This window comes from Tachypleus tridentatus, chromosome 1 (assembly GCF_004210375.1).
Source record: "Tachypleus tridentatus isolate NWPU-2018 chromosome 1, ASM421037v1, whole genome shotgun sequence".
NCBI lineage: Eukaryota > Metazoa > Arthropoda > Merostomata > Xiphosura > Limulidae > Tachypleus > Tachypleus tridentatus.
This window is the reverse complement of record NC_134825.1, coordinates 15867671-15895479: the sequence shown is the minus strand read 5'-3', so window position 1 is coordinate 15895479 and position 27809 is coordinate 15867671. Positions and strand designations below refer to the sequence as shown.

General features: G+C 34.8%; 1 protein-coding gene and 1 long non-coding RNA gene across 2 annotated transcripts in view; both read right to left on the bottom strand.

The window, feature by feature from the left end:
• Positions 1-5763, bottom strand: part of LOC143225908 (copine-5-like) — a 32800-nt gene extending 27037 nt beyond the window's left edge. Inside the window, exon 1 of the mRNA XM_076456153.1 lies at positions 5561-5763. Coding sequence (XP_076312268.1) covers positions 5561-5643 — 83 coding nt within the window. The 5' untranslated portion in view covers positions 5644-5763. The remainder of the gene's footprint in view (positions 1-5560) is intronic.
• A 12878-nt stretch (positions 5764-18641) lies between these two features.
• On the bottom strand, positions 18642-24608 carry LOC143243927 (uncharacterized). The gene is made up of 4 exons (XR_013024818.1): positions 24467-24608; positions 22950-23044; positions 20911-20984; positions 18642-18894 (listed from the first exon to the last, which is right to left on the bottom strand). It is a non-coding gene; the product is annotated as an uncharacterized LOC143243927 (long non-coding RNA).
• Between the last annotated feature and the right edge of the window lie 3201 nt (positions 24609-27809).

The window sequence follows — 27809 nt, the reverse complement described above, 5'->3', positions numbered from 1 at the left end:
CCTACCAGATCCAGTTAAAATCAATTAGAAGAATATCAAGAGAAGCAGGAGATAGATGGTGCAGCGTGTCATAGTGTACTTCATCTGGTCTAACCAATGTACTACCAGACTGATGAAGGACCAGTTTTAGTTCCACCAGTGTAAAGGGATGATTATAGTCATAAAGACAATGAGCTCAAAAGGAAAGAGGTGATCACCTGAGTCTTGATAGCAAAGAAGGTGGAGGAACAAGCAGAAGTTCTAGATACTCAGCAAAAGCTTTCACCTAAAGTATCTGCAATGCTCTGGATATCAGCTACTTCCTGGCCATCAGAGAGTAAGATTGAGAGGGGGACAGAATTGTAGTGCCCACTGACCTTTTGAATGTTGTCCCATATGACTTTCGTACTGGTGGTAGAAGATATGCCAGTTGTGAACTTAATTCAAGATTTCTTCTGGCTTTGACATCTTACCCATCTAGCTTGAGCATGGGCCTGCTGGAAAGTGATGTCATGTGAAAGTGTGGTATACCTACAGAAAGTATTCCAGGCCCATTTTTGAGCCTTCCATGCCATGTGGCAGGCAGGATTCCACCACGGATGAGGATATAGTGGAAAATGTGTCGAGGTTTTAGGAATACATTGAGCAGCTGCTTGTATAATACAGTCAGTTACTGCTGCCACACAGTCATCTATTGATGGCTGACAGATGATGGCAGGATCAAGTTCTGCGAGAGTAGTGAAAGTGGCCCAATCTGCCTGATCCAGCTTCCACTGGGGAACATGGGTTGGGTGGCATCGACCACCGCCAGTCTCTCTCAAAATTATAGGAAAATGATTACTGCTTCATGGATTATTGTCAACTCTCCAAGAAAAATGGGAGAATAATGAAGGGGAGCAAACTGAGAGATCAAAAGCAATAAAAGACTGACTAGGTGCATGAAAATAAGTAAAAGAACCAGTATTTAAAAGAGAAAGGTTGTGATCAGAGACCATACAGAGATTGATGTAGAAGTTGATTCATCAACTTTTTTAACCATGGAGGTCAAAAGGCTTTTCATTTGTTTTGAGAATGATTCTCTTGGAAGAACAGAGAGATCTGTCTGCACTCCCACTGTAGTTGTGTCCAAGATGAAGTGGTGGACAGCAATTTTTGAGCCTCAGGATGAGTATAATTATGAATCGTTTTCAAATGCCACACCTCATTTTCCTTCAACCCTTTAGGGGAAGAACAAAGGTAGGATGGGTGAAAGCCATTGCAATTGACACAATGTGGGTCTGCTTCACACTCATAGGCATCGTGGTCCTTGCTACCACAATGAACACATGTCAAGAAACCACAACATGACATCTTTGAGTGACCGAACCTCTGACACTGGAAACATCTAAGAGGGTTTGGAATGTATGGCTGGACCATGGAATTTAGATAACCTGCCTTGATGGTGACAGGTGCACATGGTGATGTAAATGTCAAAACAAGGTATTTGTCAGCAGTATAACTCCATCTTTGCAAGTGGAGATGCACCTCACTGCAGAAATTGCTTGAGTGGAGAAACCAGCAAGAATCTCCTACTCAGGGATGTTCTTCAAATACCTCTCAACAATAACTCCTCATGTTAAATTCAAAGTAGCATGAGGTGTAACCTCAACAGGTATATCCCCAAGTGCCTTTGAATTTAAGAGGAGTTCACTGTGTTGAGATGTGGATGTTTTCACCAATATGTCTCCAGATTGATGCTTCTTTACTGACTTTGGAGAGCCAGCAAGTCCCTCCAGTCCCTTCTGAATAAAAAAGGGGGACATTTGCCCTAAAGGTTTCTCTGAAAGAAAATGTAGGATAAGAAAATGAGGTAAGCTGGTGGTACAGATATTAAAGATTGCTGATCAAATTCTTCAAAACATGGTCATTTACCTATTGACTGTTTTTTCACTATTTTATTTAAATTTTTATTTGAAGGATCCATAGGAAAAAAAGGAAATTTTGGTTCCCACTGACCCCACCCACCATGGAGCCCTATGAGGAGACGCACTGCAATGTTGAGCAAAGACACTGCAGCAACGCCAGGGTTTTGTGAGCACTATAACCAAACACCAGCATCAGTCACAATGTCCACACCTGTTGAGAACTTCTAACACTGGTACTTGGTTGACCCTAGCCCAAGTGGACCAACCAATTGATCCAAGGGGGGCCACCCAAAGGCCACCTGTCTACAGGAATTCAAGACCAAAGCGGTGTGTTAGGGTTGAACCCCTCAATCACCAGGATCCTCTCATCCCCTTCATGGGTTGCCATGCACGGCAAACATGTGGGTGGATGTTTAGATCCCAGAGGAGGTAAACTGAAAGAACAGAACCTTCCCTGGGAGGTCCCCTCACCATGTTCAAAAAATCCACATTAAGGAGCCCTGAGAGGGTAAAATGCATTGAGTAGGCCCAAGGAACAGTGCAATAGATGAACCAAGTTCACTAAATTTTTAAAAGCAAACTGGCCCTGATTTATTTCATCTGGTGATCGGCAGGGATAGACAGGATCCCCATGTGCTTTACTCATGATAATCTATCAGTAGAAGTCCAACATAGTTCCTTAATACTGTCTGGTCAGCTCATAGGTAGTCTTATGAAATACCTCATTGATAAACAGCCTGTAAAATGTATACTGAAATAGTGATTGTTTGTGAAGAATTGGTTTGATAAAAGCACACCTGCATGGTCAACACACACAACAAAGTTGGATCCTGGGAAAACAAAGTAAGGAACCCTGAAAGTTAGCAATGAAAATACTCATCTCTCTATATAATTTAGCAGAAGTAGTTAAAATAGCTACAGGGATAGTCAAACACAATCAGATGAAAATACTGCCAAATCATGCAAATAATGGGAGGTAAAAGCTGCTGGGAAAGTCCGAATACCTGCCCAAGTAATATTCTCCAGTTGGCAATTGAAGTGGTCTGCTAAAGATGTAGAAATAAGACTAATTTGATAAGACATGACTCTTGGAAGTTTCAGTGCCTTCAAAGAGAGCATAAAATAAGCAATATGGAGAAGTTTCACACTCAACTTGTCAATGTAACTAGAGGTGAATACTGGAAAACTGAACAGTCCCAATGAATAAAAAAAAATCATTGTCTACCTAGTTTAGAGGCCTTTAGAGGCATTAGTGTGAGTAACAAAATCTTCAAGGCCCTCACTGGGCAGAACAAATTAGAAAAACCTCTCTGGCCTTAGAAGTAAGAAATAGAGTTGATCATAGGACATGAATACAAAGATGAAACATCCTGTGGATGATCAGTATAAACCAATCTGGCAAGCAAAGTTGGTAGGTTATTAGCCACAAAAATAATCCTTCAAGTAAAAATGATACATGATATATAATGCTAAGGCCACAAATGGTTGTTAAAAAGGGCATATAATGTAACTTCAATATACCATTGATAAAAAAAATTGTAAGAATTGGCTGAACCTACATGGTACTAAAACCAATCAGAAGGTAACAACCCTGAACTGCAGTACCTGATTCTTGTGCACAAAAAGTGCCAAAGGTGGTGTGATACCTTCACTACAGCAATAAGAAGAGGCAATTACATCAAACTTCAACATTCATAATCCTAGTAAAAAAAACAACTTAGATTTAGGAATGAAACACTTGTAAACCTTGAAGCAGCTAGGCATTGATACAGACTAGAAAAGTCAATAACTGGATGTCATCTCCCATATCTTAAAACTCAACAACTGATGGGAAAAACAAACAAACCATAAACACACTACCTTTTACCCCCAGAGAAACCAAACTCTAATAGCCATAGATCTAAATTCCAGAACTGGAGAATCTGCAGAACATGGAAACTCTACAGGTTGGGTGGATAATGACAAGGAAGATGTGAACTACATGACTAATTCTGACTCAAGGACCTGTAGCATCCATGAATCCAAGGGTAAAGTTACTCCACATACAGAAATTCTTAAAAGTTGAGCCCCCTAAGACTGCCAGCAGCTTTCCACTACTTAAACTCCATTTGCTTTATATCATCCTTGAAGTATATACTTTTACTTAACTTTTTTTTTACACATTGCATGGTAAGATATAAGCAATCATGTGCTGTTATTTGCATGTGTAAAAAAAAATCAGTTTTTAATTTGTGCTTTCCATTATTATTTATTTTAAACTTCATAGATGAAACATCTTCAACACGATAAAAGATTAAAAAATTTTAAACAAGCAAGTAGTCAAACAAAATATACAAGTAAAAAGTATATCTGTAGGAAGAAAAGTGCTCAAAAAATAAACTACAAGTAACAAGTCTTAAAATTCATGAGCAAAAAATCAAGTCCAAAAAATCTCCAAGTAAAAAGTTCAAAACATCTTCAGCAAAAATAGGACCAGAAACACTACATCTAACAAGTTCAAATATTTACCACAAGTAAAAAGCCTAAAAAAAACTCCAGTTGGCATCACACCTAAAACTTTCATCAAGTAACAAGTCCAAAATATCTGTAGCAAGCAATGAGACCAAGAAACCTTTAACAAGCAACAAGTCCAAAATATCACTAACAGGCAACAAGCCCAAAAAAATCTCCAGCAAGTGATACGTCAAAAAAATGTCTGGCAAACAAATCCAAATATTTGCAAACAGAAAAACTCCAGCAAGCAACAAGTTAACAAACCTCCAAAAGGTAACAAGTCCCACAAATGCAAGTTGTATTTATGAAACAATTATGCCTCCACCAATGCTATACTCTATGTCAAGTATCCCAATTTTATTACCTTTGACATTTGACCCATGACCATCAAAAGTTGATCTGGTCTAAAATTTTGTAATTAATACCAGTTATACACATTTGTCAAAATCCACCTATTCAATATTAAGATATTCTTTCCACAAGGTTGAGAAAGACAGGAATAATTTATATGCTCCATATGAAGTAGAAAGAACACAAAAAAAAACTTTCATAAAGTTATAACTTGGAAGCATAAGTTCCAAAATCATGTCCAAAAATCTCCAACAACTAGGAAAAAATAAAAAAGAACTGTAGCACAAAAACGTATATGTTTAACAGAATGTTTAATCAACACGTCCGTACATATATTTCTCATCAAATTTTTGTATTTTGTTCTTCACGAAAAAAATGGTGTTTGAATTTATGATATTCTTGTAGCACTGTATAACTAACAGTAATGTTCAGTATAGTGTTTAATTCATACCAACTTCGCAATAAATGTTCTAAATATCATCACAAGCCAAAAAATAAGTCACTTGTAGACTTTTGTTATAATACCGTCACTCTAGTTGAGTTTCATCAAACGTTCTGGTTCATTATTTTACTTTGGTAGGCCTAACCTAAGTCGAAAGGATTTGAAATTTGATAAGGAAAAATAATTATACTTTTAAATAATAAAATGAAGTACTCTGTCAGTATAACTAAAAACTTGTTCATTATCGGGTACAATGAGTAATTTATATCTATGGTTACGAGATTTCACAAGTTATACAACGCCAGGGTAGTCTGTTGTAATGAACTTGAAGTATAAATAATGGTGTTTGATGCAAAAATTATTTTATCAGCATACCTTTTTTTAAACTTACCTACATGATACACTAAGTTCGACTGTAGTTGTGGGTACTGATGCTACACCTGGTTGAAAAGGCTGAGATATGGAAGTTGCCATATTATAAAATATAATGCTTAAAATCAATGTTTTTTGTTAAACACTAACGGTAACAACTCTCCTAGGCTACTTTCTAATATTGGCTAAACCTAACTATCTCAATTCCGTGTTGTATATTGCAAAAGCAGACGAAACTCCTTGATTTATTGGTATTTTCAGTTAGGGCATGTTTAGAATATTGTGATTTCAGATAAAATAGCAAACATTTTAAAATAACTTGATTTAAAAGTGTATGAAAGTAGTAACGTACGCAATAAAAAATCTATAATTTTCAAATAACGGTAACTGTGAAATATATGCATTTATTTTATTTATCAAAGGTTTTAAGAACGCATAAAAATCATTGTTTGACTATATTACAATTGACGTTCGCAATTTATCATTGTTTAACTTCCATAATTGGCTACATTTATTTTTGTACGTAAGGCTATATATACTGTCTCGTCTTATGTATTATTGTTATCCAGACTTGTGTTTATAAATTTAACTTTTAAATGTATGATGTTATTTTAACTGAAAGGGTTTTTTCTTTTAACTTTTAGTTAGTTTTTTTTCAGCAAATAAGGGAACTCACTAAATGTATTAGCTTCTCTCTCACACACACACACTCTCTTCAGTGTATACATTAGAAACACTTGCCTGCCATTTACTTTGTACTGTATTTGCTTGATAAAGATTTTGATTGCGTATTTTGCATTGTGTATCTTTTTGAAAGTAACTCAAAACCATGTAGGATTTTCCAGCTATCCCATTCTTGCAGGTCCTATCCGTCTTCTCTGAAGGAAATACATATATTGAGAATACCACGGAATAAATAAGTAAGGTTTGTTTGTTTGGAATTTCGCACAAAGCTACTCGAGGGCTATCTGTGCTAGCCGTCCCTAATTTAGCAGTGTAAGACTAGAGGGAAGACAGCTAGTCATCACCACCCACCGCCAACTCTTGGGCTACTCTTTTACCAACGAATAGTGGGATTGACCGTAACATTATACACCCCCCACGGCTGGGAGGGCGAGCATGTTTAGCGCGACTCGGGCGCGAACCCGCGACCCTCGGATTACGAGTCGCACGCCTTACGCGCTTGGCCATGCCAGGCCCCCCCAATAAGTAAGGAGGGGAAATTTTGGTTTGGTTTGTTTGTTTTGAATTTCGTGCAAAGCTACACGAGAGTTATGTGTAAGACTAGAGGGAAAGCAGTTAGTCATCACCACCCACCGCCAACTCTTGGGCTACTCTTTTATCAACGAATAGTGGAATTGACCATCACATTATAAGACTCCCACGGCTCAAAGGGCGAGCATGTTTGGTGTGACGGGAAAATTTCGGTGCCATGGCCATAGATATTTTTTATTGTAAAGGTTTTTCACTGAGTGAAAGTGTAACTATACACTTCAAGTATCTGTTGTAGAAACAGTATTTTCGAGGATGTATAAGATGGAAGACAAGCTGAATACTTAGCAGACACTGCCCATATAAAAGGTTGGTCATGTGTGGAATAATTCTCCTCCTAGACGTTGGACTGCTGATGTTGGTTAATAGCCTATGATGACTGTTTATATGCAGTAATGAGCCAAAGGAAGAGTTGTTGGATCCTAGAGCATTCAGAATGAACAACACAGCCACTCCGAAGTTAAGCATTTTCTGCAAGTGATGCACAGATGACTAAGATATGTCAAGGCGTGGAGTAGTCTTTACAAGAACTGAAGGTATTTGATGACTGGAGTAGAAGAACTACACCTTTGGTTAGGACTGCCCTTAGAAAGACACATGAAGTGCTAATGGTGGATGGTGCCAATAAAAAATGAGTTGACTCACCAGCGGGCGAGATAATGTGTATTCGTAGGGGAAGAGTGTGACTGGTAAAGCAGTGATTAACGGCACACTGTTGAACCCAGAGATATATGAGGCGTCATTCACAGTTGACATCCATCAACAGGAGCTGTTTTACTAACAGCCATAACATTGGGAATTCATGGGTAAGGATTGTGATCTGTGTGGTAGTAGAGACTTTCTTCATGATGGGAGGTACTCTACTGAGACAACCACAAGCCCCTCCATCACAAAGGACTCTTCAGTTTCATACAGACGATAAGTATAAAGTAAAGAGTTCTTCACTAGGGTCATGCATGTTTGTGGTGGAAGACAAGTAGATCTCTCCCAAGATGTTAACGATCATGTTCAAGGTAACTGTCTAGAACTCATGGTGCAATGCCTGATCATATTCTGATGTGTTTTGGCCCTAAATACCACTTGACACTTAATGGAAGTGCAACTTTGGACTAAGATATATCATAGTCTTCTTGAACTAATGTTTAGACCAGTGGAAAACCGAGCCATCCAAGAACAAAGTTTAAGGCTCGAAGAAGGGGTTCCTACGAGAACTTGATGCCTTTACTAATGATCCGTCTTAATTGCAGGATGAAGTCAATTCTGCAGTAGCATTTGCAGATCATGAGAATATCGTCGCTAACAAATTTATGGATAGCTTGCTCAGCAAAGCTTTGAGGCACAATATAGAAGCGTAAAACATTTGTACACTAACAGAGATGGTATCCATGACAATGAGGATAGAGGTGAAAACCTTAGACAAATTGCACAACACAAGAAAGCCTACAGAAGCAGTTAGTACATTAACTACCAATATGTGCAATTATACTCAAGTCCCTGCTTATCGTCAAGCTCAAGTTTAACTAAGAGCGAAGTGAACCTACATCCGCCAAATCCAGATGTTGTAGTGCAGACAGGCTGGCTTATAATTCATAGGCAAACTACTCTACCCCATAATGTAAGCCACAGATGAGGCTAATGATGCTTTGATTCATATGAAATTTGGAAAGGAGGACAGAACACTTGCTTTCGTTGTGGGCTCATGGGCAACTTAGTGTGAAGCTCCATATCTTGCTATACAAACTAACTACAAACTTCAGCTCTAGAAAATTAGCAGGGTCAGAGTTGAGTCCGATAAATAAATCAGGGGAGCATATGATACAGTTCGTGACAAAGAATTTTGATGGTTAGCTCAACACTTTCATGGTGGTTTGATGCTTAGTATGTGACTATAAAGATACACAGCTGGATAATGAGTTCCTTACTGATACAGAAGCTAGCAATACTTGTTTAGAAATTCCTGTCTATCAGGTATATTAAATCACAATATTGCAGGAGTATCACATTGCATTATTCAGTTATGCAAAATTCGTATGTAGACAGACTATCTTACCACAAGGCAGGGGCGAAGATTTTTTACACCCGACAGGGGGGGATGATTTTTGCAAACACTTATGTGGACTGTTCAATTTGCAAATTGGTAATCTCTGATTACGTGAACCTGAAAGCTGTAAACATGCAGCCACAGAGTAATTTTGTTGCCACGATACTTGCATGTATACTTAGGCCTACTGACTGATACTTACGAACTATCACTTAGATCAAAAGCTTAGAAGCACGCCTATATTAAAGATGTACATTTCGGCGATTGAAAAAGCCTATATCTAGGCCTAATTATGTAATTCGATTGGTAAGAACACGAGAATCACAAGAACAAACACACAATTTGTAGGCCTGTGATGCAATAAAACAATTCAACAGACCAAACTGTAGGGGGGATGATTGTATGCACCATACCCCCACCTAAAATAAAGGGGGGATGTATACCCTCCATCCCCCCAGGATATACACCCCTGCCACAAGGAAAGAACCTGAGATGTCTTGACTCTAAACATTAGCCCCAGAACTCTTAAACGATTGTAGTACCCACAAATAATGATGGCACTCTTTGCCATGAAGCAAAATAACATGTGATCATTGAAGGTTGAGGAATGTGATGCAAGTGTACGCAGTCTGTGGCACTCGTACAAGAAGTTACAATTTCATAATACTTTTAGACTGTTTTGCAGCTAGTGCGTTACGTAGGCAAATTCTCCATAATGCAAATACTAAAAATACTACCGGAACGTATTTGTGTTGTGGTATTCAGCAGCAGTGTCACCACTGCATGAACATATTCAATTCCAGCAAGAAAAAAAGATTGGCTTTCTCTTCTAATAAGTAGCCCTTATATTGAGTTTTTCTTTGAAATAGAATGATTAATTTGTGTGTGCTACTTATTTTCAATTACTTTAATAAGTCTAAACTTGGTCTAAAATTTAGCATACTCCATTTCTGATGTATTGACAGAGCAATGAATAAGGTTATTTGGCATTCCTGAAGAAATATTCACACAAAGGGCTATCTGTTCTCTGTCCACCACTGGTAATGAAACCCAGTTTATAGCAGTACAAGTCCACAGACATACCATTGTGTCACTGGGGGCGAACTAATATGAATAGCCAAATATTCTATGAGTTGTATGAAGTGTTGGGTAAAGATTCACACTTCAGCATATCACTCCTAGACAAATAATTAATCAGAGCAGGTAACACAAATTACTGAGAATATGAGTGTGATTTGAATTTCGCGCAAATCTACACGAGATCTATCTACGCTAGCCTTCCCTAATTTAGCATTCAAAGACTAGAGGAAAGGCAACTTGTCATCACCAGCTATTACCAACTCTTGGGCTACTGTCTTACCAACGAATAGTGTTATTGACTGTTACATTATAAAGCCCCACGGCTCAAAGGACAAACATGTTAGGTGACGAGGATTCGAATCCACAATTCGTAGATTGCAAGTCCAGCACCCTAACCACGTGGTTATACCAGGCTGAGAATTTGACTGCAAAGTTTCTTAATCCTGTTCAAACTAACTGGAACAAATCCTTTCTACATGTTGTGATGGGATAAAAATCAGTTCATGTATGGTCACAATATTATTCTCCCTGTAGATGAGATGTATGATTCATAACCTAGCAAGAGGTGTTATATTGAAGTGGCTAAGGCGCACTGACCAATCACACAAGTTTGTGCACCAGCAACTAAGACAGGACATTGTATGATAGAAGAAATATATCTTGACAAAACATTCAAGGAATGGACTTTTCAGTGTTGATATTGGGTATGACTTTGATGTCATTAGCGTGGAGGCAGCTCGGTTCTATCTGTACAAATCCAGATTTATTATTTTAACGAATCTGTCCATTGAAACAGGAGATCCAGTATTCATGAAGCAAGCAAACATGTACAATGACCTAATGTAACAGAGTAATCTCTCATTACTTGATTCGCCTAGGAAGTGGAGTCCATGAGTAATATATAAGGGAAATATTAGGATGCAGTATTAGGACATCCATGGTCAATTGATAAGGAAGACGCTGAGATTACTAATCTGGTAGTACAATACGCTAGATGAAGAATACTTATAGAGGGTAAGAAAAACTCTGGTGGTCAGTCAAACTATGATGCCGACATTCTTATCATTATGGCTGGGAATGACTCCTATTTAGCAGTTTGGATAGATGAATATTGTGCAATCACAAAGTGAAAGAAAGTGGTGATTCTTATTCATGTTGGTCCGAGATTGGCGACCATTACAGTTAGTAAAAGCACATTTACCAAGAACAGTTGTATTTAACTGAAATTTGTTGCCTGTCTATTGATATAAAAGTAGTTACAAGACAAATATTAATCTTAGAGACAGTAATTTTAGCTTAAATGTCTAAGTTTGGATAAATTCTCCATGTAATTGTCTATTTCATGATGCGTTTAAAACACTGTTGAGTTTCACTACTTACAGTTGGCGTCACTCTGTTAAAGTCTGACTATCAAGGTATAATCTTTGGATGTAGCCTAGATCAGTTACAATGTTAAAAGTACACAAGTCTAAGGTGGTCTGTTTACTGATACTATTGTAAGTGACAATGTGTCAAAGTTTGAAACTCTTAAATATGTCAACAGTTGAATGAGCGAAGGTGAGAAGATATATCATTCTTTATAATCCCCGTATACTTGTACCAAAAGTACAACATACTGATCAAAATTCGGGTGTGAAATAAATGTCATGTACTGCATGCAGTGTCTGAACTATATAGAAAGAAACTACTATATGTTACTAATGTATTCTAGAATAAATTAATTCAATAGCATTAAAAATAAATAAATATTGATAAAAAATAGTCTAATTCTATATATTAAGTTTTATTGCCATGCCATGACCCCATAAGTGGAAAGATTATTGGCCAACAGATCCTATTTTGATTAGTCCAGTATGTTTGCAGACAACGAGCCGAAACAGATTTGAACAAATTTGGATATTTTATCATTTTAATGATAATCAGAAAATGGACGAGTTTTCAGGCAAGTTCTTCAAAATTCAACCAGTACTGGACTATTCCTTCAATAAATTCAGGGCACTATACAAGCCAAAGCAACAGTTGTCATTGGATGAGGGAATGATTCCATAGAGAGGACGTCTACAATTCCGAACATACAGCCCTGCAAAAATGATAAAATAAGATCTTCTGGTGAAAATGGTGTTTGATATTTGTAACATTAATTCTTGTACTGATGAGGGTAAAATTGTAGGAGAACGGTTCTTTCAGTTCTTGCTCACAATCTTGGACTGTGGCATCATGTATTCCAGAACAATTATTACAACAGTACTTCCATTGTAAACCTGTTCCTAGAACATAAAACAAGAGTTTGCAGAACAATCAAAGTGAAGAGAGGGTTGTTACTAAGCCTGAAGTTTCAACAATGAGAAAAAAAGTTGAAACAACCTTCCGTAGAAAAGATGATGTTCTCGTTTTCAGGAGAGAATGGTTAAAACCAACCACGACTCATCTGTTTCTACCACAGGAAAAAAACATAGAATAACTGGAAAAGAAATAAACCTGTGTAGATTACCCAATACAATGTCCACATGAAAGGTGCTGATCGTGCAAATCATTACCTCTCATTCTTCACCATTCTCAGAAAATCAGTGAAATGGAGAAGAAAAAGGTAGTACAGTACTTTATCTAATAAATTGTGTTCTTTTCAATTAATATATAATACACAAAGCCCTGAATCAACGGAAAAAATATATAAGCAGTTCCTCCTATTTGTGGCAAAAGAATGGGTCACTAACAGAGAAAGAAGGCTCACTGTAACTAGAAACGAACCTGGTCCATCATCTGAAGGAACAAGGAGATCTTTACATTAAGCTCTCCCAGGAGAACCATCTGGTGACATGAACCAGCATATTCCTGTCTTCATTTCATCTAATAGAAAAAAATTACTATCACAGCCTGCAGTTGGTACTGCTCATAGAAAAACAAGTAAAAAGTGATCCGTATGCAAGTTCTGTACAGTTCCACTCTATGTAGGAAAATGTTTTACACTTTAAACATTTACTAGGCGTCTTCATGTACGTACTATGTATGTTTTAACTGAATAATAAAGAATATAGTTGAGTTACAAAAAAAAAAAACGCGCTCGACTCCTTTCAAACTCAATATTTTAATAAATGTCACACAAAGACGCTCTGCACGAAACGCGAGTTAACTCATGATCTGTTTGCAATGTGCTAAAATTAACTTCTAGATTTTATGAGTTAGGATATTGTATCAATTTCAAATTTTGTTTCAAACAAAGTGCACGTCAAAAGTATACAATAAAGGAAAACATGAAAATAATTACGTAGAAGATATTACAATCAACCATAAACCATTGATCAAATAGAGACCTAAATCAAAACTGGGTTCAAGTTCTCATACATATGCCATGGATCCCAATGATTAATACCGTGATATCTATAGATAGTGCAAGCATATGATATTGGCCGTAAATAGGTTTGTACAAAGATTTTTCAGCTCACTTATTTGACATGAGGAGAATACTCAAATAACAAGTTTGTCCTGCAGATTGTTTGTTTAGTCATTAAGGTACAAAATGGGAATCTTTAAGCTGCCTCCCATTTCCATTCTATCGCAGAATATTGTCTATTCTTGAATCACATTTGTATTTCGTGATCATGCTGTGAATGTATTGTCAACAAGTCTTAACACAATGTTTGGGCATAGGACGTTTGTTTCCAGTGCATTAACTTCGAAATATTCCATGTAGCGGTTACTGAACATTGGTGGTAAGGGCAGACTCTTGTTGTTGGTAGTATGTAACTCTAACACAGAAAAGAAAATCCACTCCTAAAGAAATGCCAGAAAAACTTGGAACAGAAATGATCAAACCACTAACAGTAAAAACCAAGAGAGCACTACCTTACTGATCAAGGTTTACTTGGATTTCACAAATAAGATTACACCCTACGGCCCATAGTTACCCACAGAGATTCGTTATGCTACCCATTAGTTAGATATTTAGTAGTTATAATATCACCATTAACAGTAAAACATCCTCTCATGTTAACAACTTTGCTCACTTTGCAGAGATTATAGGAGTAACCATAAGATACCAGGATTAGTTTGATGCATCTAATCTCTTCACTAACATACCAGTCCCTGACACATTACAAATACTCCTCTAACAGCATAGAACTATTATGGAACATACCCAATAGAAGAGGAACACAGAGCTATCGAAACTTGTCGTACTTAATTTTAAAGTGATAGTTCAAAAGGAAAACAGTTAGTGGAAAACTGCTCAACACTTAGTCTGGAGTTACTCTTTCGAGACCAAACGGTGAAATTCAGCTGTTACTGTCGTAAAGAACCCAACCACATTTACGTTGGCAGGAATCAGACATAAACCTTAGAAATACAGCTTCGAAATCTGTCACACTAAGCCTAAAAAATGATGTGGCTAAAATAAAATGTTCAAACAAGGAAAACAGAAGCTATTAATTTTATAAAAGTGAAGTAAAAAAAAAACAACACAAGCCAGTCTTATCCTCATACCTGTGGTATCTGCTGAGGTTCAGTAACAGAATACATGTTATTAACCTCTTGGTTAGGAAAACATACCATTTTATAACAACAATTCTGATTAATTCTAAAAACCTGTAGAACCTGATGGGGTACGGTAATTGAGCCTCGTCGTTTGTTAAATCGTCGGTTAAACAACCACCTACTGTCTTACAAAAACATTGATTTTTAGTTTTAATGAGTTATTAACCACAAAATAGATTTCCTGTGCTCTGCTCGTCATGGATATTGAAACCCTATATTTAGCATCGTAATCCCGTAGGCTTACTGATGGACAGAAAATTCTAACAAACACCGAAAGAAATGGGAAAAGAGAGCAGGTGTTTGTTGTGGGCTATATTTTCAATGTTTTAATTTGGGTGTTAGCTAGAGGGTGTACGATGTTAAAAGTAAATATATTTGCGGAAATAGGTGTATAATACTTTGAATATTCTAAGTGACATCAAGAAAATCTAGTCACTTAAACGAATATCTAGAAATGATTCTTGTATTATAATTAAGAGAATAAGTGAATCGGTCAGTTTAGTTCATTATTGAAGTATTTGGTTCAGTGTTTGGTATTGCATATATTTTTGTACTCAATCGATTAGCTACGAAATTGTACAAATAAGTTTATGTGTACATCAGTCACAGTAATATAAGCGAGATATTTCTATTTGAATGTCATTTGTAAACCTACAAGTTACAACAGTGTATAAATGAAGTGAGTTTGTGGAAAGTTAAAAAAGAAATGAACTAATTTGTTATCATTCTGGGATCTGGCCTTTGAACAATTTTTATCAAATAACTTGATAAACTTGTACGAAAAAGAGACATTACAACGATTCACTCCATAACTGTGTAAATTATCATTTTTAAAACTCATGATATTTCATGTCTCCACCTTTTATTAGGTTGTAGGTTTTATTTCTCTATAATGTTAACATTATTTGTAATAGTTTAATTTCCTTTATTTGGAACTGACATTTTGTATTAGTTAGTATCACAATATTTACACGCACGTGTTCTTTGAAAAAGGAATTATTGTATTAACGTCACGTGATATTTACACGGGTGCGGGTGCTCATACCTACAACACTGTGAAACTGGTATTGATCGTCATATTAGCTAACATCACGTGATATATTTACACGTGTTTTTGTTGGATATATACGACTATTTGACTTTATCGCAAGTATTACGATTAAGATTACTTAAGTGTAATTCAAAAGTGTTGAATTTACTTATTTTTACAAGCCATAATCTACGAATCATGCATTGTGTAGTTCAATTGTTGTGAATTGGCGATTGTTATATCATTCCGTCATTTTTGACGAACGTTTTAAGTTTTCTTTGAGTATTATTGTATTATATCTTGTAGCGTGTGTAACGCGTCCAAAATGTAGTTCGATTAGTAATTTAATGAGAGCAGTGGAGCCTGCAGATTCCCTCGTTTTTGTAAATTTATTAATGAAATACTGTTTCAAAAAATCATTGATATGCAGAACAAATTTCATATGAACATTACTCAAAATTAAAAGAAAAACGGTTTTAAAGAAGAAATTACACTTATAGATTTATTACTTTACTAAGAGGAGGGCAATATAGCAATGTCTTAACGAACCAGATATGTGCAGAACTGATTGAGTGTTTATATTTACATTCTAATGAACAATAATTAAAACTACTTCATTAAGCCAATCATTACCCATCGTACTCCAAAGACATGTTTTGAGATAATGCTAAATGCGCATTCTGCTATTGATGTAGACACTTCAACGAACTCTGGTGTTGAAGATGTTCAGATAGAACGTACAAGAGTCCTTGTATGCACTAGAAAGGTTGCAACTTAAAATATCACCGGAAGTGATCATTGCATGTCATGATGGCAGTTCAGTGTCAGCACACTAAAGGGAAGGAAGTGTAGATATTCTTACTTGATATCACAACGTGAGAACATTTTTGTATATATATACGTGTGAGTACTGCACTACCCAGCATTGTGTAATTGTAAGTTGAGCAATAAAGAGGATATAATGGCAGATTTATAAGCGAAATTATCACAAATTGTATTGCAATAATGGAATAGAGAATAATAATTTGTCTTGTCAATTATATTCTAAAGTGATTGAACAAGCCAGTGTGGAATATGATGAAAAAAGAGAGAATTATCTGAAGCTCTGGAAACAACTGTGATAACCAAGAGTGTAACAAACGTTTGGCTTACTTTAAAACAAGTAGACTGTTTGCTGTTTCATTATTATTAAAATTTATTGTCAACAAGTCACAGAAATCTACTGTAAAGAAACCAGCCCATGTTATCTATAAAACTAGACATGGTAAGCCAGCCAGCCAGAAGCTGTAGGGGTAAACAGTGGTAGAGTAGACAAACAACTACCAAACAGACTCTTATATACACACAGCTGCAGTCGTGGCACAAACATTGTAGAGATCACAACCACACTTTATAACCATGTCGACTGGTTTTTATAGTGAAAAGAAAAGGACGAGCAGCTTGGGTTTAAAGACGACGATCAAGGAGAGTTTGTACAACATCACAACGTGAGAATGTTGACAGAGAAAACATTGGAAACAGAAAGAATAACAGTACAAACTGAAATCACCAAGCTCACCTACCAGAAAGATGAAGGGCCGAAGAATAACAATGAGGTCAGAGCTAGAGCTAGCTGACTCAACCTGTCCCACATTTGATAAACAAAAAGATGAAGAGGAAGGATGAAGAATAACAATGAGGTCAGAGCCAGCTGACACAACCTGTCCCACATTTGATGAACAAAAAGATGAAGAGGAAGGACGAAGAATAACAATGAGGTTAGAGCTAGCTGACACAACCTGTCCCACATTTAATGAACAAAAAGATGAAGAGGAAGGACGAAGAATAACAATGAGGTCAGGGCTAGCTGACACAACCTGTCCCACATTTAATGAACAAAAGATGAAGAGGAAGGATGAAGAATAACAATGAGGTCAGGGCTAGCTGACACAACCTGTCTCACATTTAATGAACAAAAAGATGAAGAGGAAGGACGAAGAATAACAATGAAGTCAGAGCTAGCTGACACAACCTGTCCCACATTTAATGAACAAAAAGATGAAGAGAAAGGACGAAGAATAACAATGAAGCCAGTTAGCTGACACAACCTGTCTCACATTTAATGAACAAAAAGATGAAGAGGAAGGACGAAGAATAACAATGAAGCCAGAGCTTGCTGACCCAATCTGTCCCACATTTAATGAACAAAAAAATGAAGAGAAAGGACAAAGAATAACAATGAGGTCAGTGCTAGCTGACCCCACCTGTCCCACATTTAATGAACAAAAAGATGAAGAGGAAGGACGAAGAATAACAATGAGGTCAGAGCTAGCTGACACCACCTGTCCCACATTTAATGAACAAAAAGATGACAGATTTTTTTCCTGCAGAAGTGTGAAGGATTTATTCAAGTTAACAACTTAGACAAAGGCGACTGGGTAGTCTGTTTCAAGTTACTTCATGGACTATTTCCCAGCCATCCATCATAAATACTGGAAATAAGGATCCTGTGATAACTAAGATTATGAAATGAGAAATAATGATCCATTACCCTGCAAGATTAGCAGATAATTACATATTTTTGCAAAGAGATATCAATTACATAGAACTTTCATCATGGAGGGCAGAGAGTTCAAGTACATTGAGCTTAACCCAATAGTTCGTATTATGGCCTCTTAATTAGGTTTTAAAACATTTTTTTGTTCCAAGTTCCTTGGGGTCCATGACTTTGTTCTTTTGCTTACAGAATCAATAAGAACAATAATAATAATACATCAGTCACGTAATAAAAGTGAAGAAAATAACTTTTAAATTTACAAATATTTTCCATAAATAATGCTGGAATCCTTTATGTATCTTAGACAGAAAATAAGTGACTCCACCCACTTTATTTGGACAGATCTTTACACTGTTTCTCAGAACAGCTGGTAGGGGTATTAACACTTTTATTGATAAGCAGAGAACTATGTTTCGACCTTCCTAGGTCATTTTCAGACTAACAAAGAGAGAGTTTGTAACTGACCGCTGCTGGACACGCTCTTGGGATGAGAGTATAAACAGGTACGTTGAATGTTATTTTACACTGAATGTTGACAAATAAAATGTAAAATTACTGTCTACAATATAGTCTGTGGATGCTACTGGCAATAAAAGATATTCAAGCAAGTTGGTTAATATGTTTTTATTTACATTTTTTTAAAAAAACATTACAAAAAAATTAACAAAATGCATATGAAACTAGATGCACACAAAACATATAAGTCTTTCTCATCAGGAGAAACAATCCCTCGCTGTTAAAATCAAAAGTTATTTTTGTCAGCCTTCCATGATACCCCTGACACCTAATTTCTTGTCTTTATAGTTTCTTCAGTTCTCCAAGACCCACAGAATATTAATTCCTGAGAGTCCAAGATTAACCCTTCTGGAAAATAAAATTTAATATTCTAGTTTTAGCAATAACTTTCCAATAACATTTATAAAGAGAACAATAATGTATGACATAATAATAATATGTATTTCAAATGAATGCAATTCACTAAAAATGAACAGTAAAAATTACAACATACCATTACATACCAACTGAAGAGCCAGGTATTAGATATGATATAAAATTAAAAGTGAAAACGTTTCCAACTGGTTAAACCCAAATTATAGTCTAAACAGTACAACATTCACTGTTTTATAACACCAAGTAATACAAGAGTAAACTGTTTACTAGTTATTTAAACCCAAGTAATAAATAAAACACCCATTGTTTTATAATATTACAAAATAAAAGACTAAAGTTTTATTAATTATTTAAGCCCAAATAATAAATACAACAATAAAACACCCATTGTTTCATAATGTCACATAATAAAAGAGTAAAGTTTTATTAATTATGTTGAGCAAGAGATGAGTGAAGTAACTGTATGTCATTCAAAATAATCTTTTGTATTTTTACAGTTTTATAAAACGAAATTAAGGAACACGAAATTTCTTTAGAAAGGAAAATGGAGTTTCATTTGTAATGATTGTTCAACTCTTGAAATTAGTGACTGCTAGCTGGAAGAAAAGCCAGTGGGTTCAACTGTTTAATTAATAAGCATTAATGGATAATAGAATTTATCATCATTTGATAATGCAGATGAGACCGTGATCATACAAGGATAACATTTATGGAAATGTACACAGTAAGATTAACTTTACTAATAGTTTATTGCTTATTGTTAACGTACATATCACCAAAGTTCACAGTAGCAAAAAATAGCAGATTCAAAAGAATTTTCAGCATTTTTTATTATTAGTGTTTCATTTCATATGATGAAATGTAATTATGACTGCAAACACAGATATAAATGTTAGAAGTTTGTTAAAAATATTTGAAATTAGAAATGCATTGTTTACAGGAAATTCATATCAGTTGAATAGTTTTATCTGCTAAGGACATAAATCTCATGTTCTTTTACATTTTTGCAGTGTGAAAAGCAATTTTGATGGCAGGATCTAAAGTAACTAACAAACATTTGCTAGTAGACAAAACAAAGTTTCAATCCATGATCACAGTGTGAGATGAAAAACTATACATTGTTTCATTAAAACCTGCTCACTATTTTATTATAGTTTGTCTGCTAATTCTTTAAAATGTGTCCATTACTTCATTAAAACTTGCCCTCTATTTCATTATAGTCTCTCTACTAATTCTTTATAGCGCCCTTCATTACAAGCTGTCCACAATTTCATTAGTCTACTAATTCTTTAAAATGTGTTCCTTACTTCATTAAAATATGGCCACTATTTCATTTAAACTTGCCACTATAAATACACTTAATACACATACCTACATTCTTGAAAGTTCAAAATATGTGGTACTAATATGCGGTTAAAAACTTAAGTAAATAAAACTAAAATAACCTTTGATCTCATTTCACAAGTTTTGTAAAATGTTTCCATTACTTCATTAAAACCTATCCACTACTTTTTGATGTTTGTTAACACAAATAGACATAAACATATTGTTCTGAATCTGAAAGTTCTGGTATTAACACACAATGATCATCTAAAGAAACCATTTATTTCATATAAAATTTGTAATGGAGTTACCTTCAAAAATATCCTATACATCTAAACTTCATATTGGGTTACAAAATTTTGACCAATTAAAATCTTTGAGTTATGAAAATTAATCAATGACTATCACCAATGATAAAGGTTCTTTTAAATTTAAGTTTTTCTTTCTTTAGTACTGCAGGTTTTAAGATATTTTTACATTAATAACTAGCACAAAGCTATCATATAATAAATTTAATATCTGGTTTAAATTTAAACTGGCTTTACTAAATTTTTTTTCTTAGAAATAAGTTTTAGTTTATAAATATTTTTTCAAAACATTCAGAAGAGTGTGTATACAAACTTATATTTTTTCAAAACATTCAGAAGAGTGTGTATACAAACTTACCCAAGCATACTAGCCTCTTTCACCTTAACATGATGAAGAAAAAGCAGGATTGCATAAAAAATGTTGTTCCAACCCTAAAAACATTAATATAAATTTCTAAATCTAAATTTATTTTAAATGTTGGTTGTATAAGAATTATATCTAGCTGATACGTGTTAGTTTGTACATATATTTTATTGGACTTTCTTGGATTAGGTGTATGATATAATTTAGTAAATTTATTGATGGATGTTGAAGAACATTTAAATTATGGAATTATTGTTTTTATTTGTAACAGCTATAGGTAGTCAAAATACAGATTTTAATAAAATGCCAAGTATATTCTCTTTTTCAATAATTTTTAAAATATATTTTATATATGAAGAAAGTAATTTACTCTTTCTTGAAAATTATTTCAATTAGTTACTTTTCCAAAGTTAAGTTTAGTGGACTTGTAACATGCCTTGGAAACTTTATCAGTGGACGAGAGGGTGTTACTACTGTTTCTAAAGTAGTATATTTACATGTAAATAATGACATTGTTAAATAATACATTTTGTAGAAAGGAGTCTCTAATGATCTACACCCTTATGCAAATTAATTGAAACAAGACGAAAAATTAAGATTTTTTCAATTTTTTGCATTTTATTTCTGAGAATCCAAAAATTACTCACAAATTAATACATAATATAACCTCCTTTACTTTCGGATCGTGATACCACACCTCAATTAGCTTATCATTCTTAGTACAGTCTTTTCCCCGAAGTCTTTCTTTACAAATCGCCCAAAGATTTTCAATAGGATTTAAATCCAGAGAGTTTCCAGGCCAGTCCAGCACCTTTATTTGCATTGTAGTCATAAAATTCTTCCCAAGTTTTGATGTGTGGCACGAAGCCAGATCCATCTGGAAATCTTTTTTTCAATTCTGGAACGACTCTTCTCTGCAAAACTTCGATGTACTGTGGTCCTCGCATCATACCTTCTACGATATGTAAGCTTCCTACACCATAGTAGCTGAAAAAGCCCCAAAACATCTTCTTCAAGGGATGTTTCACGAATTGATTGATGTGAGATTCTCGAAGTTTCTCACCTAGAGATCTGCTGAACGTGCAGACTTCTTTGACCCTGTGCATAAGAAATGTGTTTCGTCACTGAATAACACCTTCCTCCATTGTTCTTGTGTCCAATTCTTGTATTTCAGACCCCACTGATACCGTTTTTTCTTCATTGAGTTGGTAAGAAGTTGTTTATTGACTGGTCTCCTTGCCCTTCTATCGCAATTTGAATGATGTAATATTCCTCAAAATTTCGTCATATATTCCAAAATAGATTGACCGAACTGCAAAACACAGCTAATGATGCTGTCTGTGTGAAAAAAATGACTATTAAAGGAAATAAGCTGGTCCAGTGAGTCTACACTGGCCACCATGCTGAAAATATTGTAAAATGACCATTTGTTTCAATTAATTTGCACAAGGGTGTATACACAGGAGCATTTGGGACAGCTATGGGCTCTAAAATTCACATCCCAAGCCATATTTCCTGTTAACATTAATAATATAATAAACTTGTTTTTACTAGAAATATACACAATAAGTATATTGTTCATATACTGTTACCTTCATTAATAATACTGGTTATATTATCTACTATATGAAATGTAATTACTTTTAATTATTATTTTGACAAGTCATTTGTTATTATACTTTTATTGCAATGATTTATTTGCATTATTACCTTAGAATTTGTATTTAGAACTAACCCAAATCTCCTAAGCTGACTGAGCTTTGCCAGATATTACTGATATTGCAGCCAAAAATACTGTTAACAGCAAGGGTACCCAACTAATAAAACAATGTATTTTAACCATTATATGTAGAAACATAAGAAAGGTGTTTTTAATTAGCTACACTGATGGCCAAGTTTATTTAGTCTCATTCTAAGTAAATAGCTTGCCCTGATCAGTAATTATTACAAATTACTATTATTTAATAATTCTCACAAATAGTTTCAGAACATTCAACATATTATTTTAACGATACGTTATGTTGCAAGCTTACCTTTGGTGGATCCCATGTATCCTCACCAGTCACTACTTGATAATGTGGTGGGTTGATCCATGATTGGTATATATTTATATTGCTTTTAGTGACATCTGAAAATAATAAAAATGAGAAAATGCAGTGAAAATAACAACCACACACTTTTTTCCAACAAAATCTCGTTGTGTAGTGAAATTGTTATTAACACATATGGTATCAATGTAAGAAGGAAACTGATGTAATTTTAGAAGGGTAAAATTCAACATTAGTGAGCAAATAGAGTGAACTTTAGTAGACTTGCATCACACAGCCTCACAATGAAACTCGTGCTTTGAAACAACCACACTGTTTAAAAGGTAAAAAACATAACCCGATAAAGAATGCTTCAAACCACCAGTTGCTATTAATCAATGTTCTTGACAATGTTTGTATAAAACTTAACAAATTCAGAAAACAACATGTATTAAAGTCATAACTGTTCAACCCTCAACCATTTCACTTCAACAGTACATTCAGCACAAATTAAAATACTTCACATATACAGCAAAAAGGTAAACTAAAAAATATTCCTTTTAACAGGAGATTAAAGAAACACTTGAATTTAACTGGACATGACAAACCTGGAAGCAACTAACTCATACCCTGGGTGATGAACATTCACTTTTTTCAGTACTTTAACATTTAATATTGTGATTTTCTTTCACTGTAATAACAATGCTCTTATAGCTGTTATAGAAGTTTCACATTTTATGAAGCTTAATCCTATAACTACATTACAGAAGTCCTGTAGTGTGAGCCTTAATACTACAACTATGTTACAGAAATCTTGTAGTGTGAACCTTAATACTACAACTATGTTACAGAAATCTTGTAGTGTGAGCCTTAATACTACAACTATGTTACAGAAATCTTGTTGTGTGAACCTTAATACTACAACTATGTTACAGAAATCTTGTAGTGTGAACCTTAATACTACAACTATGTTACAGAAATCTTGTAGTGTGAACCTTAATACTACAACTATGTTACAGAAATCTTGTAGTGTGAACCTTAATACTACAACTATGCTACAGAAGTTTTGTAGTATTAATCTTATTCTTAGAGCTATGTTACAGAAGTTTTGTAGTATGAACCTTATTCTTACAACTACATCACAGATGTCTTGTAATGTGAATCTTTCTTACAACTACGTTACAGAATTCTTACAAAGTAGTTCTATCACATTTGAATCTTTCATATTTATGTTTGAAGAATAAAGTGGTTTTAAATTATATGGTTGTTTTTTAGTGAGTGTCAGATAATGGTCACAGAAACTAGAAGCCCAGGAAGTAAACCAGACACTAACTCAAAAATAAAAAAAGCCTTATATTTTGTCATTGTTTATTTACATTTAAAACACAGTTTCTAAACTACTTTGCTATATAGAGTTTGAATTCATCATACATAAACCTGTTTGGCTTATCTGGAGCACTAAAATATTTTTAAATAGGCCATATACAGAGTTACAGTATATTAGAGATAAAATAGAATCTTACTTGGCTTATCTGGGGTCTTTCTGAAGTACTGGGAGGTGAATGTCTTCCCATCTGGGTAGTGTGGGTCAGCAGGAAGGCGAATCCATGTACGCACAGAACATATGCATCACTACCTACATTAACATGTGTCAACACATATCTATGTTATTACAGATAAAACTACTTTAATTCCAAATCTACATCAGCATATGACAGTGAGAATCTTCTCATGGATATTTTAATTTTTACTTGTTTCAAGTGCAGAAAACAAGTATAATAAATCACAGGACTGGTCAAATAGTGTCTGGACATAACTTATTTTGAAATACACATGCTAATACTATATATTAGAAGACTTGTAGCCATTTGTAGGCCAATAAAAATTAACCACTTCTTGTAGAACAATTACTGAGAATAATTTAGTTTAAATGTTTTGTATTAACTATTTATGTTTGTACTTTTACAATATCATAACAAATTTTATTTTATATAACTTATTTCACTCTGCTTTCTAGATACAGGGTTTAAACAAAGAAACCTAGCATATTGTTGTCTTCTACACAACTTTCCAAACAAAGGGTTTATATTAAGATATCTAATCAAATATATTTTTCCATACCTTTTTTAGATACTGAGGGTTTAAACAAATAAATCTAGAGTATTGTTGTCTTACACACAAGTTTCTATACAGAAAGGATTGATACCAAAATATCTTGCCAAGTTTCTTTTCCATAACTTCTAGATACTAAGGGTTTAAACAAAGAAACATAGTGTATTGCTATCTTACACAGAACTTTCCAAATAGAAAAGGCTTATATTAAGATATCTAACCAAATGTCTTTTCCATAACCTTCTAGTTACAAACGGTTTAAACAAAGAAGCAGTTTTACAGATTTTTTTTTTAACCCCACTGATATTTTATATAAACAGCCATGTAGTAATTAGTGGAGGATCCTTCAACCAACAAAGTTATGAGCCAAAAAGCACGCTAATGAATAAACAATTGACAAAAATGTGTTTAAAATGATAATGCCAGGGTTAGATAGTCAAGACATGTATTGTAGTTTTATAGTTCCCAGTGACAAAACTTAGGTGATACTGAAGTAAAACAACAGATGAAACTTTGTAGAAAGACTTTCGAAACGTTGTCCTCTACACTTGCGTCTCCACAACAGGCAATTGTCATCCATTCTACAAAGTTTCATCATGAATACTCTGCCTAAACAAAGAAAAGCAGTGGAGTATTTTAGATACTAAAAGAAAATAATGGTGTTTTATAATCCCATAAATAATAATGTTGATACTCAGAAAATGTCGAAGCTTTACAGATCCTTTAAATAAAACTAAGGTTTGATACACAAGAACAGTGAAACATGACCATTTTACCAAATGATCTTTTATGTTCCACAGAGAAAATTCTGAATTTTTCCCCATCAAATCAAACATTACGTTTGATCTTTCTTGAAAGATGTGTTATTCATGAGATCTACATCTTGTGAAACTCTCCACCTACATCAATGCTCAATCTATACTGATACTGCATAAAAGCACCTTATTCAGGTAATGTTATCATGTTTTTGAGACTTTCTCAATCCCAGTCTCTAATACTGGCTCTCACTGGGGAGGAAAGACAGGGGAGTGTGAGTGGAGGTAACTATTATTAAAAATATATTTTGTAATTTAGAAAAATGTTGATTTCCAAAACATACTTACCTTATCTCCCACTTATAGCTAGAATCCCATGTTGAGAAAATGGAAGGGCCATTGAAGGCATTATTCAGACAAAAATTATCTCCATATATCATGGTTGTGCCAATATAAGATTGGTACCCTTATGGAAGAACAGGTATGTTCTTTTCACCCATAACTTAATTCTTGTATTGGGTGGAATTTATGAGAGTTATCATCACTATAAGCTGTTCCACACCAAGAAGCTGAGGTTTCACAACTTGTGGTTGCAATTAAGGGAGCCATGGTCCCTATATTCCATGTTGATGGCTAAGGGAATTGGGTCACAAACATTGTATATACATACTTGTGAATGTATAAAAGAGCAATGCATTACAAGTCATGTGAATCATGACCATAAAGTAAACAATACTAAAGTAGACAAACTTTTTCAACCTGAGGAAGTTCAAAAGGAAACACCCCAGGCTAGGAATGCTGGGATCTTGTATGCCATACTAAATCTTATGAGACAGAACTCATCTGGTCTGGAATTATGAATACTCATCCTCATTTCCATTTCCTTGTGAGCATGTTTGAAATTATACTTTACCATGAACAATATACTAAACCAATGTTAATCAAGAAGAAGGACCATGCACATACTGACTCAGATATCTGAGTGTCAAATCTTAACTGGCATTATTAGTATGCTTCTGAAGGAAAAGAGGTAGTAATGTACATTACAGAGCCCTTAGGAAACAGTGCAGTAGCTGAACCAAGTTCCCTTATGTTTTAAAGCAAAATTACTAGCAGGGACAAGCAGGATACCCTTATGCTTTACTCACCAGTGGTAATTCAGCACAGAAAAAGTAATACCACTTGGTCAACTTCTAAATGGTTTTATGGAACCCTTCATTTCTACAGAGCTTGTTGCAACCTGTATGAAGTATATTTAATTAATGGTTTCTAATGTGGAATTGGATTGATAAAAGCACACCTGCCTGGGCATCACTCACCACAAACTGGGATCCTGTGAAAACAAAGTAAGAGGCCCTAAATGGTAGCAATGAAAGTACTTGCCCCTTCATATAATCTGTGAAAGTGGTTAAGATAGCTACAGGGTGTAGCCAAATACATTCAGATGAAGAGACTGCCAGATCATACAAGTAACGTGAGATAAAAGTACATATACTAGTCTGCAAAATAACCTCCAGTGAGCAATTCGACCAGGCTGTTAAGGACATAAAAATGTTACAAATGTGAAAAATCCTCATTTTCAAATAGAACCCAGAATAAATGTCATTGTTTAGCATATCTAAAGGCATTAGTGCAAGCAACAAAATCGTCAAGACCCTCACTGAACATGATCATGATCAAAATCTGTTCACGACAGAAGTGAGAAACAGTGATCAGATAAATCAGTGAAAAGAACTTAATCCCCTTCCTGTCCAACAGTGTCTTGTATAAGAACTGGTCTTAGAATGAAGAGATAATGAGAAAGCAGTCTGTGAACAAATAGCACAAATCACTGATCAGTGATGTCACTAGAGCTAGCATCTAGGAAAAATAAACTTTCAGGTAAAGGGAGATACACACAGCATATAAGAGTCAAACAGGTGTTGAGAAGAGCATGTAATGTAACATTAACATATTCGTTTGGTAACCGGAAGGTCTTTTGGAATTAAGGGCCAAAACA